A 13,653-nucleotide genomic window follows, 5' to 3' on the forward strand; every position below is an offset into this window, starting at 1 on the left:
CTTCTAACCCATAAACTGATCTTTGTAGCGGTCAATGTCACCTGTGAACAGAACGAAATGTCGATCAGCCTTCCAAAGGCTCTTCTTAAGGGTTTGGACAGAGAGCATCTTCGCCTCCGTGATTTGAGCTGCGGAGCCACGGAAACCAGTACTCACTTCATTCTTAGCACAAATCTCACTGGATGTGACACAGTCAAACGACACACCAAGGGCTTTGTCTGCTACATGAACAAGGTGGAGGAGATTCCCATCAAGCCAGGTCAGATCATCACACGAATTCGGGAAGTGGAAATCCCCTTCGCCTGTTACTACTCCAACATGGGAGTCGTATCCGCCGTTGGCCTTCAAGTCAAAAGCAAGAAAATCGTCTTTTCGGAGAAAGGATTTGGAAAATTCGTACTGGTACTGGATATTTTTCCTACTCCTAGATTCGAACTCCCGTACAAGAAAAAGGACTTCCCGATTGTGGTACCGCTGAGGAAGATACTGTATGTGAAAGTCAGCGTTGATACAGAAGACGAGAGGCTTCGCGTCCTGGCAGTAGATTGCTGGGCTACACCAGACCCTAACCCTTTCAGCAGGGGATTGAGATACGACCTCATTAAGGATGGGTAATCATATTTTCATCTTGATGTATATAACTGCAACTTGTAAGTGACGAGGAAGTGAGCGAGCGTCCCCAATTGCTTTTGGGATCGTTACTGAAGACGCGCCGGTCTGCTATTGGCCAATAAGTCTTAGCGAAAGTTAACTCGTCCCAGTTTGCTTCTCTTGAGCAGCAAACGCAAACACTTTAGTTTCGATGGCAATTAAACTGCCCACCTAACCCTCCCCTAAGCCAACATTTTACCCTAAGTGAGAAGGAAGTGTTAATGTTGGCATAGGGGAGGGGTAGGTGGGCAGTACGGCCCAGAAACGTATAATAATACCAAATATCAAGGTTATAAATCCCAACTGGTAGGAGGCCGGCCAGTTGGCTATTTACAAGCGTGGCTGGGGATTTGAACTCGGGGCGATCCTGAACAAAGGCCAGCTAGCGGTTAGGCGCCAGTTGTCCGAAAGGTGGATAGCGCTATCCACTGGATAAATCACTATCAACTGGATAGCGCAATTGGTTTCCCTAATAATTATCCGATAGATAGCGCTATCCATCTTTTGAACAACCAGGGCCAGGGCGGAACTTGAACTCGGGGCCTCCTGATTACACGTCCAGTGCTCTAAGCACTCGGGTGACGCTGCCTTAGAAAACTTGTGAGTCTTGTGTTTTTCTGTCTGTTTTAGATGTGCAGTAGATAATACCGTAATGGACATTCGAACATTGGACAAGCGTATGCAGAAATTCAAATTTGAGGCCTTCAGTTTTATAGGTGACAATCAGTTCGTCTACCTGCACTGTAAGGTCTTGATTTGTAACGCAACCGATCCTAACTCACGTTGTGCGCAGGGCTGCGTTCAACGAAAAAGGAGGGCCGTGGCAACTCAAGTATCCAAGGACGAGGAAGTACACGTGTCTCAGGGACCATTCATGCGTGGAGATGACGAAGAAGAAACGAAAGTAGAGGAAACAGTGAAAGACATGAGTGATACAGAAAAAAGTGGTGAGTTTATTAATCGTGAATTCAATGTTTGTTGTTCGTCTCACGACGGTCACCTTGACATTTATCACGGCAATTGGACTGCTAGTACTGGTTTACGAATGGCGTCTTCGATTCGACAATATTTGTTAGTCTGTTCCGCAGGCGTTGTTTGTGTCGTCACGTTTGGTCACGTCATGTTTGTAGGGAGGAGCGTTGCGTGATAGCGACTGATGAGGCAGTTCAACATTACCGTAAACTTCTGCTTATAAGCCCTGGATTTATACAACTTTGTAAGGGGTATTAAGAGGGCTTATAAACGGAGAGGTCTATAACCGGACTAAAAAAAGCGCTTCAAAACAAGCTACATAATTAGTGCTTATCAAAATAGTATTTAAATTTACTTGCTTTTTTAGCTTTTCAAAAAAATTGATTTCATTTCAATACAAGCCGCCGGTGGGCCCGAATCCAGGGGCCTTATAAAAGAATGTATTTTTTTGTTTACAGGTAAATAGGCCTACAACTGGGGTGGGTTGTAGGTTTACGATAAGTACAATAATCATCACCAAAATGTCAAAGTTTTTTGATAGCAACTTCCACCTAGGTGCCGCAACTTTCGTCACCTGTATCATCCGTTGTATTCAGGACTAAAAACACCTATTCCACCGTGTCCACTCGTGACATCAGTTATATTCGGGATTCAAACGATTAACTGTACAATATTGTACTCTTACAGGTACGTTTCCTACCTTGGTCGCTGCCATGGCTGTGGTTGCTGCCGTTTGCGTCATGGGTGTGTCTTATTTCGCACGGAACAGTAGGAAGCGAGGAGCTGTGCGTGATTACCAGCGACTCACTGTTACCGCTGAAGACTAGAAATCTCATTTTTGTTTGAATTCTGTAATGTTATACGTGATAGGATAGGAGATTTTCTGTGATTAATTGAGGAACTCAACAAATACAATGTAGTCTTATTGGCAAGTGTTTGTGGTTAGCCAGGTCCGAAGCATCTGAATACCAAATGTGAAAGGTTTCTAGTTTAACACTTTATATTTAACACCTTATATTTGTAATTAAATATACAAAACTGGAATTCATCTGAGCAGTGTTAATTAACCCTTTTGTTGGCACAAAAAAAGATAAATAATAATTATCTTTTGAAGTGTAACAGTTAAGTAAGTTTAGATACCGCAATAAAAAGCGTACTAGTCACTCGCACATATCCTCTTCAATTAAAATAAAGCTGTTAAACATATCAGTAGATGGAGGATCCCCTGCAAAGTTAGTATGCCTTACTTAACGTCATAAAGAGCCACAAAGTGCTTTCCACTATTAAAAGATATTCTTAGGAGACTCTGTTACTGCAATGGACAATCGACTTTTTGTGAACTTTCTTTTCTGTTCGAAATTAAAATTGAAAAAGTTGTTCCCTTTGATACCATCGCAAAGTACCCAGATAGACTGTGTTTTTTGGAGTACGAAGTAGTATCGACGATAAGCCAAATTTGAACACGGCTATAATGTAAATTATACTGGTTTAATAAGGTTGAAATTATATAATTCAAAAACTTAACCTCAAGAAACTCTTCCGAAAACTGCTAACATTTCGTTGTAAACCTAATTATCACACTCGACTATTGAAAATGTTTTCCTGATCAGTTTGAAGGATTACAGCCCTCTTTAAAACTAGGCACCATTCCCTACTCTATAAACTTTAGGGAAAATGGGCACAAGCTTTCGGCGCAGTGCTTTCTGGGATAGTTTAGGTGGACAAGCGTTGGTTATGATTGTTCCATGGTATCCAAAGGCAACGCTTGTCCGCAAAAACGATCCAGAAATCGTCTCTTTGAAAGATTGTGTCCACTCTCCCGAACATTTATGGGATGGTAAATGATGATAACAATTTTGTCAAATGAGCCTGGCTGTTCTAGTTTCTCGTTTTTGAAAACAATGGCGTCCTTCGAGATCTTCCAGGCTTTCCCCACATCCCTTCTCCCTCGCGCGGTCTCGCGCCTAAATTCCCTTCTCCTTCCCTTTCCCTCTCTTCCTCGTCCTTTCTTCCCTTTTGTTCCACCGCTATCCATTTCGCGCCACACTTCACTATCTGAAGACAAGGAACAGGCTAATCAAAGGACAGAAAACAGTACTAGATTACATGATTCTACGTTATTGAAGAATTTCTCCCTTTTACATAAATACTATATTCTATGGTATTTCTCCGTGAGACTCATATATCTATTACGATTGGTTGGCTCACCTGTGGGCTAGAATAAACCTGTAAGTTTATTTCGTTTAGTAATAAGCAATAAGTTCTCTAGCCCGTTGTGAGTACGAGATAAGTTTTTGCGATCGAATCATGTGAATTTTAAAATAGTCTAAAAGAGTTTGACAAGAAAATTCTCCCCAATTCTTGACGGATTAATTGCGACAGGTTAACGTCAGCTTTCGGCCTTTTCTGGGCACGCTCCCACTAATCAGCCGATTTGGAAAGGCTCTGTCAGAAAAGGGTAGCTTTTCTGGGCCTCAAGTATATAGAAGGAGAGGGATTTCACGAGTCCAAGTAAATAAAAGCACAATGAAATTTGTGGTTCGAGTATATTCCAAAGGGCCTTTAACATCTCCTCCGGTAATACTTCATGTTCTCTCATAATATTATTCATAAACTACATCCCAAGGGTTTTAGAAAACGGCAGTAATGTTCTAAAAAGTAGTTATGTAAAGGGGGCACCTATTCGTCCAAATTGGCATATGAAGAGATAAGGGGGCATAGACTTTAGGGCGGCGCCTTCTTTCAGTTCATATAACTCTTATTATCTGTTAGTAGTGATCACGATTGATTCCTGTCTTGGTTCTGGTAGAATACATTTTTTGGTTCAATGAGAGCCCAGTGTGACAATCATGAACACTGTCCTTAATATTTCTACAATTGCAGACTTATTCCGCTTGCCTAAACGATTAAAACTTGGTAACTTGAAAGATAAAATAAACCGCTGCGTTGTAGAAGTAACTGATGAAGAGAAAACTGCCGTAAAACCTCACTGTATTAAAGAGATTAAGAGACACGTTTACGGGAAACAGCAAACGTGAATTTGTCTCACATGACCAAGTTTTCGCCTTACTTGTCGTTTCCCAGTTCATTACTTCTACACAAATTTTAGTAGCTTCAGGATTGTTTTAGATAGCTTTTTTCTGCTCACTTTCCACTTTCAGAATTTCTCAACTTGCATCTGACTTTTGCCGTTTGCCATTTGCCTTAAACGTGACTCGTCGAAATATTTCTGTTGCTTATGCAACCTGTGAAGCTCCAGTAGGATTTTGTTTTATCCAGTAAGCTGATGGCGCGTGCTATCTTTTATTCACATGCTTCATTGACAAACCGCTCAACCATTGGATTTATATCTTTTCATGTCTGAAAATTAATCTTTTCTCAGAAACCGTCATGCATTGTTTTCTTTTTGAAAACAATTTCCCTTTGTCGACAAGTATTAAATGCGTTATCATTAAGAGTGAGTCAGCAATTAAAAAAAGTAAACTTCTTGAAGCTTATTCCTGATTGTTGTTATGAAGCCATTCACCTTGCACTTGACTCGCTCACGGGATAGCATAGTGCTTCTATTTTCCCATTTTCTTCCTCATTTTCGGGTTTCCCACAAATATTTTCACGTAACGCGCTTCGATTTCGCTGCTTGACTTTCGGGGCAAGTATTTGTGGTGCCGTCGTTTTAGCGTTATCTTTTCATTCTGTTGATTGTTGAATAGTTTGATAAATAGAAACGTCAAATATAACCTCTTGAAAGGTATTTCCTTACAGCAGCTGGCATTTAAGGACATTTTAGGACATAAGACATTTTGATTTGCGTCATTTTACTGAGCACTTATTAAAGTCAATTATTAAACCTTTAACGGTCGCACTTGACAAAGACATTGAGGGCCGAAACCTCAGTACCATTTTTAAAGGAAATGCATTTTACGAAATTCCAAAACCAGTCGATTGTTTAATTAATAACTACTACAATGAAATGCCTTAACAATCGCTTCAAAGGGTAGATTCACTAAAAAGGAAAACAAGAACAACCAATTTTTAATTTTGAAAAACAAGAAGACCACTGTTTCAATGAGCTTTTTGTTAATTTTTTTAGCTCTCAAGCAAATTTCAAACTAGCACCCTATACGTACCTATATATTTTTCGGTCAAGTCTGCGGTTGTGTGGTTGAGGGCTAAAATAACATAATATTCAAATATCGACAACAACTTTTGAACAATGATTACTATTTCACTTAATTCTAGCGTCCTTCAGCATTTTACGAACAAAATCTTATAGTCTCTGTACGTATGATCGAAATTGGTTAATTGAGGTACATGCCTCACCACATGATCGATGCATATACATGTTTTACAATTGTGACGCGCTAATGAAGGAAAAAAACCTTTAGATGACGCACTTGCCTCAAGGGGGAGGCCTCGGACGTTTTGATGGACGTGCACAAACACACAAATCCTTCCATTCAAGACTAAATTATGTAATTTCTCTCTTATTTCTCCTTTGTTTCTTTATTTTTTTGTACCTTAGTAACTAGTGTGCGTAAAATTGTTCTCATCGGTATAAAACCTAATTGAACATTCTGGTTTGACCTATTTTAGAAACGGAATTTAGTTACAATCCACTCAAACCTCCAAGAATATAATAACAATTAAGTGAACAGTTCATGGATAAATCCGTTATCACTCGTGCTTGGCACTAAGACCTGTTGATAATGGACAGGATACGAAAAGTTAAAGCACGAGGCCAATATCTGCCCACCTTTCGTGATCAATACCTATGGAATCAGTAATTTTTTTTTTCGTGCGGCCAAAAAGCGGACATTCGCTTCATCTTGCCTGAATACTGCTTGAAAACGAAGGTAACTGCATAGCTACAGCTGATGCAAATAATGCATCCGCGCGTTTGTCGGCGTGAATTTGTTGTCTACAAAACAATCAACCGGACTAGGGACAACTATTTAAAAGAGTTGTCATTTTTAAGTAACCTTTCTCTATTCGTAGTAACGGCTCCTTCTCCAAGAATATAGAGGCTTTTATGTCAATTCATCCACTCTCAAAAGTATAAACAAATTAAATACTCATCGCAAGACTCGGCTTAAAAATACGAATGCAACTTTTGATTTCAAAGATCTGTGGTACAATTCTAGACCTGAAATAAACTTACTTTTCCGCTTTATGACTGTGGATGAACATTGGCCGGTCAATAATTATTGATCACGACCAGTGCTTACAAATATACCTGGTATCTTTCCTGTTGTTGGTTGAAACTCTAACAAATGTCAGCCTTATATTAGGAGTCCTTAATGTTTAATCGCATTAAAGCAAATGCTTAGTTAATGCTAAAGTTAGAGGCCTTTTCTAAAGTAGTTCTATTGAGACGACGCTGATGGTTTAAAGGAGCTTTGTCACGAAAATTCAAATTGTACGAATTGCGGCAAATTGGGTGAAAAAAAATAATTTACAGCTCAAAACATCAAACAAGGGTGTAAATAGTACAGTTGATACGAAAGGAGACGCGAATTGACAAACTTGAAGAAGATTAAAACGGGCTGAAATCCTGGGTTTTCAGATAGGATATAATGCTGTCAGTAGGTCAACTATGTCAACTATGAGCTGAAATCATTTCTTAACGCCTCTATTCATACAAAAAATGCTCCCGTTATGAAGAAGATTTCAAACAAATTTTACAAGGGAGCATTAACCATAATAATTTTTTGCTGGGTTTTGCATTTTTGCATTTTTTGCATTTCATTGAAACTTAAAGAGTTTAGCCCAAAAAATCAACTTTCAATCCATTTCCATCCTTGCAAGCCATTGCAAGAGATAAAAGGAAACCATTTTCAATGCCTAATTATAGTCTTAAATAACAAAAATGAACCATTATCATTTCAATTCTATTGATGCCAGAAATGTTTTAGCTTCTCAAAGAGATAGCTACTATCGTGACATAGCCTCTTTAAACTTCAGTAATTTGATTTCTTCCCTAACCGTTAAGTTCCAATAGCGAATATATATAAGGAAGCGTTATGGCACTGTTAACGAAACGAATTAGACTACCGAGACACAGCATTTTTTTAATTTGAGGCTAATCCAATGGTCTAACAGTTGAATATTGTCTTTGTTACGGCTGGCTTAACGAACCTCTGTCATTGTACTGTATCATTAACGTAACACGTAACTATTTGATATACCAAACCAGTGTTCTTCCGCCGGCAATCGTTTCTATCGTTCGTTAACTGGTTATCCATAAAATTTTAGCTACTCTTGAGCATATTTTTCTATGTATCCTTTTATAACTCAGTTCTTGTTGGGCAAGAAATGCCTTTGCGAACAAGACTCATTGAGTTCTTAAAACTAAAACCGAACGCTTAGTGTAGCGTATATAGTGGATGCGGATGGCGATATCTCCGTCGCGATAACACAATAGTATTTTTGACCACGATACACTTCACAAAAGATATCTAAACACTAACAACTCAAAATTGAGGACTTCACAGTAAACACTAAAGTTTTTGTAGCAAATAGGTTTAATTTCTAGATAAAAGCTGTAAAAAGGAACAAAAAAAAACATAAAAAAGGTTTAAAGGTTTTGGAGTTCAGTGTTTGGTGATAAAGCAGGAAAGTGGGTTGTGGTGTCCTTCAGGCGTTTCCCTTCTCCCCTCAGCCACGCGCGCGGGCTCGCGCCTAAATTCCTTTCCCCTTCCCTTTCCCTCTCTTCCTCGTCCTTTCTTCCCTTTTGTTCCATCGCTATCCATTTCGCGCCACACTTCACCAGCTGAACACAAGGAACAGCCTCGTCAAAGGACAGAAAACAATACCAGATTCGGCATGATTCTACGATATTGAAGAATTTCTCTCAAAAGTACTATATTCTATGATATTTCTCGCTGGGACTCTTGTATATCTATTACGATTGGTTGGGTCACCTGTGGGCTAGAATAAACCTGTAAATTTATTTCATTCAGTAATAAGCCAGAAGCTCTCTAGCCCGTTATGAGAACGAGATAGATTTGCGATGGAATCAGGTGAATTTTAAAATGGTTAAAAAGAGTTTGACAAGAAAATTCTCCCCAATGCTTGACGGATTATTTGCGACAGGTTCGGCCTTTTCTGGGCACGCTCTCACTAATCAGCCGCTTTGGAAAGGCTCTGTCAGAAAAGGGTAGCTGTTATGGGCTTCAAGTATATAGAAGGAGAGGGATTTCACGAGTCCAAGTACACAAAAGCACAATGAAATTTGTGGTTCGTGTATAGTTCAAAGGGCCTTTAACGTCTCTTCCGGTAATCCTTGATGTTCTCTCATAATATTATTCACAAACTACATCCCAAGGGTTTTAGAAACGGGAAGTAATGTTCTCAAGTAGTTATATAAAAGGGGGCACCTATTCGTCCAAACTGGCATATGAAAAGATATGGGAAGCCTTCTGTCAGTTCATAAAACTCTTATTATCTATTTGTAGTGATTGACTCCTGTCTTAATTCTGGTAAAATACATTTTTTGGTTCAATGAGAGCCCAGTGTGACAATCATGAATACTGTCCTTAATATTTCAACAATCCAGACTTATTCCGCATGCCTAAACGATTAAAACTTGGTTACTTGAAAGATAAAATAAACCGCTTCGTTGTAGAAGTAACTGATGAAGAGAAAACTGGCGTAAAACCTCACTGTATTAGAGAGATTAAGAGACACGTTTACGGGAAACAGCAAACGTGAATTTGTCTCACATGACCAAGTTTTCGCCTTACTTGTCGTTTCCCAGTTCATTACGTCTACACAAATTTTGTAGTTTCAGGCAAGTTTTGTCAATAAGGATTGTTTTAGATAGCTTTTTTCTGCTCACTTTCCACTGTGAGAATTTCCCAACTTAAATCTGACTATTACCGTTTGCCATTTGCCTTAAACGTGACTCGAAATATCTCTGTTGCTTATGCAACCTGTGAAACTCCGGTAGGATTTTGTTTTATCCGGTAAGGTGATGGCGTGTGCTGTCTTTTATTCACATGCTTCATTGACAAACCGCTCAACCATTGGATTTATATCTTTTCATGTTTGAAAATGAATCTTTCCTCAGAAACCGTTATGCGTTGTTCTCGTTTTTGAGACAACTTTCATTTGTTGACAAATATTAAATGCGTTATCATTAAGAGTGAGTCAGCAATTAAAAAAAAATAAACTTCTTGAAGCTTATTCTTGATTGTTGTTATGAAGCCATTCACCTTGCACTTGACTCGCTCAGGGGATAGCATAGTGCTTCTATTTTCCCATTTTCTTCCTCATTTTCGGGTTTACCACAAATATTTTCACGTAACGCGCTTCGATTTCGCGGCTCGACTTTTGGAGCAACCATTTGCGGTGCCTTTCGTTTTAGCGTTAACTTTTTATTCTGTTGATCGTTGAATAGTTTGACTAATAGAAACGTCAAATATAACCTCTTGAAAGGTATTTCCTCAGAGCAGCTGGAATTTTAGGAGTTCTATTCTATAAAACGACATTTTGATTTGCGTCATTTTACTGAGCAAGTATTAAGGTCAATTATTAAACTTTTAACGGTCGTACTTGACAAAGAAATTAAAGGCCGAAACCTCAGTACCATTTTTTCGGGAAATGCATTTTGCGAAATTCCAAAACCAGTCCATCGTTTAATTAACAACTACTACAATGAAATGCCTTAACAATCGCTTCAAAGGGTAGATTCACTAAAATAGAAAACAACGGCAACAAATTTTTAATTTTGAAAAACAAGAAGACCACTGTTTCAATGAGCGTTTCGTTGATTTTTTTAGCTCTCAAGCAAATTTCAAACTACAACTCTATACGTGCCTATTTTCCGTCAAGTCTGCGGTTGTTGTGGTTGAGAGAAACAACATAATATTCAAATATCGAAACCAACTTTTGAACAATGATTACTACCTCACTTAATTCTAGCGTCTTCCACCATTTTACGAACAAAATGTAGTAGTCTCTGTACGTATGATCGAAATTGGTTTATTTAGGCACTTGATTCACCACAGGTTTTACAATTGTGACGTGCTAATGAAGAAAAAAAAAACTGGCGCACTTGTCTTTCGGGGGAGGCGTCGGACGTTTTGATGGACGTGCACAAACACACAAATCCTTCCTTTAAAAACTAAATTATGTAATTTCTCTCTTGTTTCTCCTTTATTTCTTTATTTTTTGTTCCTTAGTAAGTAACCTAATTGAATATTCTGGTTTGACCTAGAAACGGAATTTGGTTACAATCCACTCAAACCTCCAAGAATAACAATTAAGTGATCAGTTCATGGATAAATCCGTTATTACTCGCGCTTGGCACTAAGACGTGTATAATGGACAGGATACGGAAAGTTAAAGCACGATGCCAATATCTGCCCACCTTTCGTGATCAATACCTATGGTATCAGTTTTTTTTTTCTTGCGGGCGAAAAGCGGACATTCGCTTCATCTTTGCCTGTATACTGCATGAAAACGAAGGTAACTGAATAGCTACAGCTGATGCAAACAATTAATGCATCCGCGCGTTTGTCGGCGAGAAATTTTCGTCTACAAAACAACACTTCCAAATGACCAGGAACAACTATTTAAAAGAGTTGTCATTTTTAAGTAATATTTTTCTTTTCGTAGTAAACTCCTTCTTCAAGAATCTAGAGCCTTTTATGTCAATTCATTCACTCTCAAAAATCTAAACGAATTAAATAGTTCCTCATCGCAAGACTTAAAAATACGAATACAGCTTTTGATTTCAAAGATCTGTGGTACAATTGTAGACCTGAAATAAACTTACTTTTCCGGTTTATCACTGTTGATGAATATTGGCCGGTTAATAATTATTGACTTAATCACGACCATTGCTTACAAATATACGTGGTGTTGTTCCTGTTGTTGGTTGAAACTCTAACGAATGTCAGCCTTATATTAGGAGTCCTTAATGTTTAATCGCGTTAAAGCAAATACTTAGCTTATGCTAAAGTTAGAGGCCTCTTCTAAAGTAGTTCTATTGAGAGGACGCTGATGGTTTAAAGGAGCATTATCACGAAAATTATCAGAAATTCAAATTGTACGAATTGCGGCAGATTGGGTGAAAAATAGTAATTTACAGCTCAAAACAACAAACGAAGGTGTAAATAGTACAGCAGTTACGAAAGGAGACGCAAATTGACAAACTTGAAGAAGATTAATTAAAACGGACTGAAATTGTGGGTTTTGAAAAGTTCATTTTATAACTTTTGACATAATGCTTGGGTGGCGTATTTATTTGATAATAACCTACTATTTTTCAATTTAAACGGGCTTTGTCACTAGGATATATATTGCTGTCAGCTAATAGGTCAACCATGAGCTGAAATCATTTCTTGATGCGTTTATTCATACAAAGAAATGCTCCCGTTATGAAGAAGATTTCAAACAAATTTCACAAGGGAGCATTAGCCGTAGTAATAATTTTTTGCTGGATTTTGCCGGCATTTCATTGAAACTTGAAAAGTTTAGCCCAAAAATTTCAACTTTCAATCTATTCCCATCCTTGCCATCCGTTTCAAGAGATGAAAGGAAACAGTTTCAATGCCTAATTATAGTCTCAAATAACACAACTGAACCATTATTATATCAATTCAATTGATGCCAGAAACGTTTTAGCTTTTTAAAGACATAGCTAATATCGTGACATACCCTCTTTAAACTTATTAGTAATTTCTTCGCTAACGTTAAGTTCCAATAGCACACAAGGAAGCGTTATTGGCACTTTTGACGGAACGAATTAGACTACCGAGACACAGCACTTTTTTAATTTGAGGCTAATCCAAAGATCTTACAGTTGAATATTGTCTTTGTTACGGCTGGCTTAACGAACCTCTGTCATTGTACTGTGTCATTAAGGTAACGACCAAGAAAGTGAGTGTTACCCCCGCCGAAAATCGTAAGTCAATAATGTGAATCAAACTACCAGGCTGCTTTCAACGGAATGAAATAAGCTGTTTTATAATTAAAAGCATATTTCTGAATTATACATCTCTAGCTCAAGCATTTCTTTTCCGCACATGTGGAACAACATGCAATTATTTGATATACCAAACAAGTGTGCTCCCGCCGGTAGTCGTTTCTATTGTTCGTTAACTGGTTATCCATAAAATTTTAGCTACTCTTGCATGTATCTTTTAATAACTCAGTACCTTGTTGGGCAAGAAATGCCTTTGCGAACAAGACCCATTGAGTTCTTAAAACTAAAACCGCACGTTGAGTGCAGCGCATATAGTAGATGCGGATGGCGATATCTGCGTCGCGATAACACAATACTAGAGAGCTTAAGCAACGAACATTTTTTCACGACGGAGGTCTCCATTCCGTGAGAGGAATGGATCGAGAACGGCGTTTGTGGCGCGAAAATTTTTAACTTAAGCGTGTGTTCCTTTTTCACGACGGACGCGTACAGTGTTGAATTGCTCAGTGCACTGAAACGAAAAACTGGAAAAGCTGTTGGAAATGTCTTCGTTTAAAGAAGCTCGGGAAATGCTTTTGTTAAACCATGATATGAAAGTTATAAATGACGAAGAGTTGCTTTTGTTGCTGGACGACAACACATCGCGAAACCCCGAATTCAACTACGAAAACTATCAGAGATTCAACTTAGATGAAATTCAGGAGCCGGAATGCAAGGCGGAATTTCGTTTTAACAAGAACGATATCCCAGTGTTGGCGGAGGTTCTTGGGTTGCCCGAAACATTCAGATGTTCTCAAAGAACCGTGGCAAACAAGCTTGAGGGCCTTTGTATGCTACTTAGGAGAACAGCATACCCTTGTCGCTACAGTGACCTCATACCGAGATTCGGTAGACCCGTTCCCGAACTTAGTATGATCACTAATTGTGTCATTGACTACCTTTATGATAACCATGGTCATCGATTAACACAGTGGAACCATCAGATCATGAGTCCTCCTCTCCTTCAAGCGTATGCTGATGCTGTGTCCGCACAAGGAGCTCCCTTAAACAACTGTTTTGGGTTCATTGATGGGACTGTCAGGCCAATATGCCGACCTGTT

The 13,653-nt window shown here is 38.7% G+C and overlaps 2 protein-coding genes across 2 annotated transcripts in view; both read left to right on the forward strand.

Moving 5' to 3' along the window:
* On the forward strand, window positions 1-2,786 carry LOC140949216 (ZP domain-containing protein-like). Its single transcript, XM_073398447.1, has 3 exons — window positions 1-611; window positions 1,282-1,598; window positions 2,311-2,786. The coding sequence occupies exons 1-3, from the start codon at window positions 58-60 to the stop codon at window positions 2,448-2,450; spliced, it is 1,011 nt and encodes a 336-aa protein (XP_073254548.1). The 5' UTR covers window positions 1-57; the 3' UTR covers window positions 2,451-2,786.
* A 10,125-nt stretch (window positions 2,787-12,911) lies between these two features.
* Window positions 12,912-13,653, forward strand: part of LOC140928869 (uncharacterized) — a 1,714-nt gene continuing 972 nt past the window's right edge. The window contains exon 1 of the mRNA XM_073378679.1: window positions 12,912-13,650. Coding sequence (XP_073234780.1) covers window positions 13,096-13,650 — 555 coding nt within the window. The 5' untranslated portion in view covers window positions 12,912-13,095. The remainder of the gene's footprint in view (window positions 13,651-13,653) is intronic.

The sequence above is a fragment of the Porites lutea genome, chromosome 1, assembly GCF_958299795.1.
Source record: "Porites lutea chromosome 1, jaPorLute2.1, whole genome shotgun sequence".
In the NCBI taxonomy this organism is placed as follows: Eukaryota; Metazoa; Cnidaria; class Anthozoa; order Scleractinia; family Poritidae; genus Porites; species Porites lutea.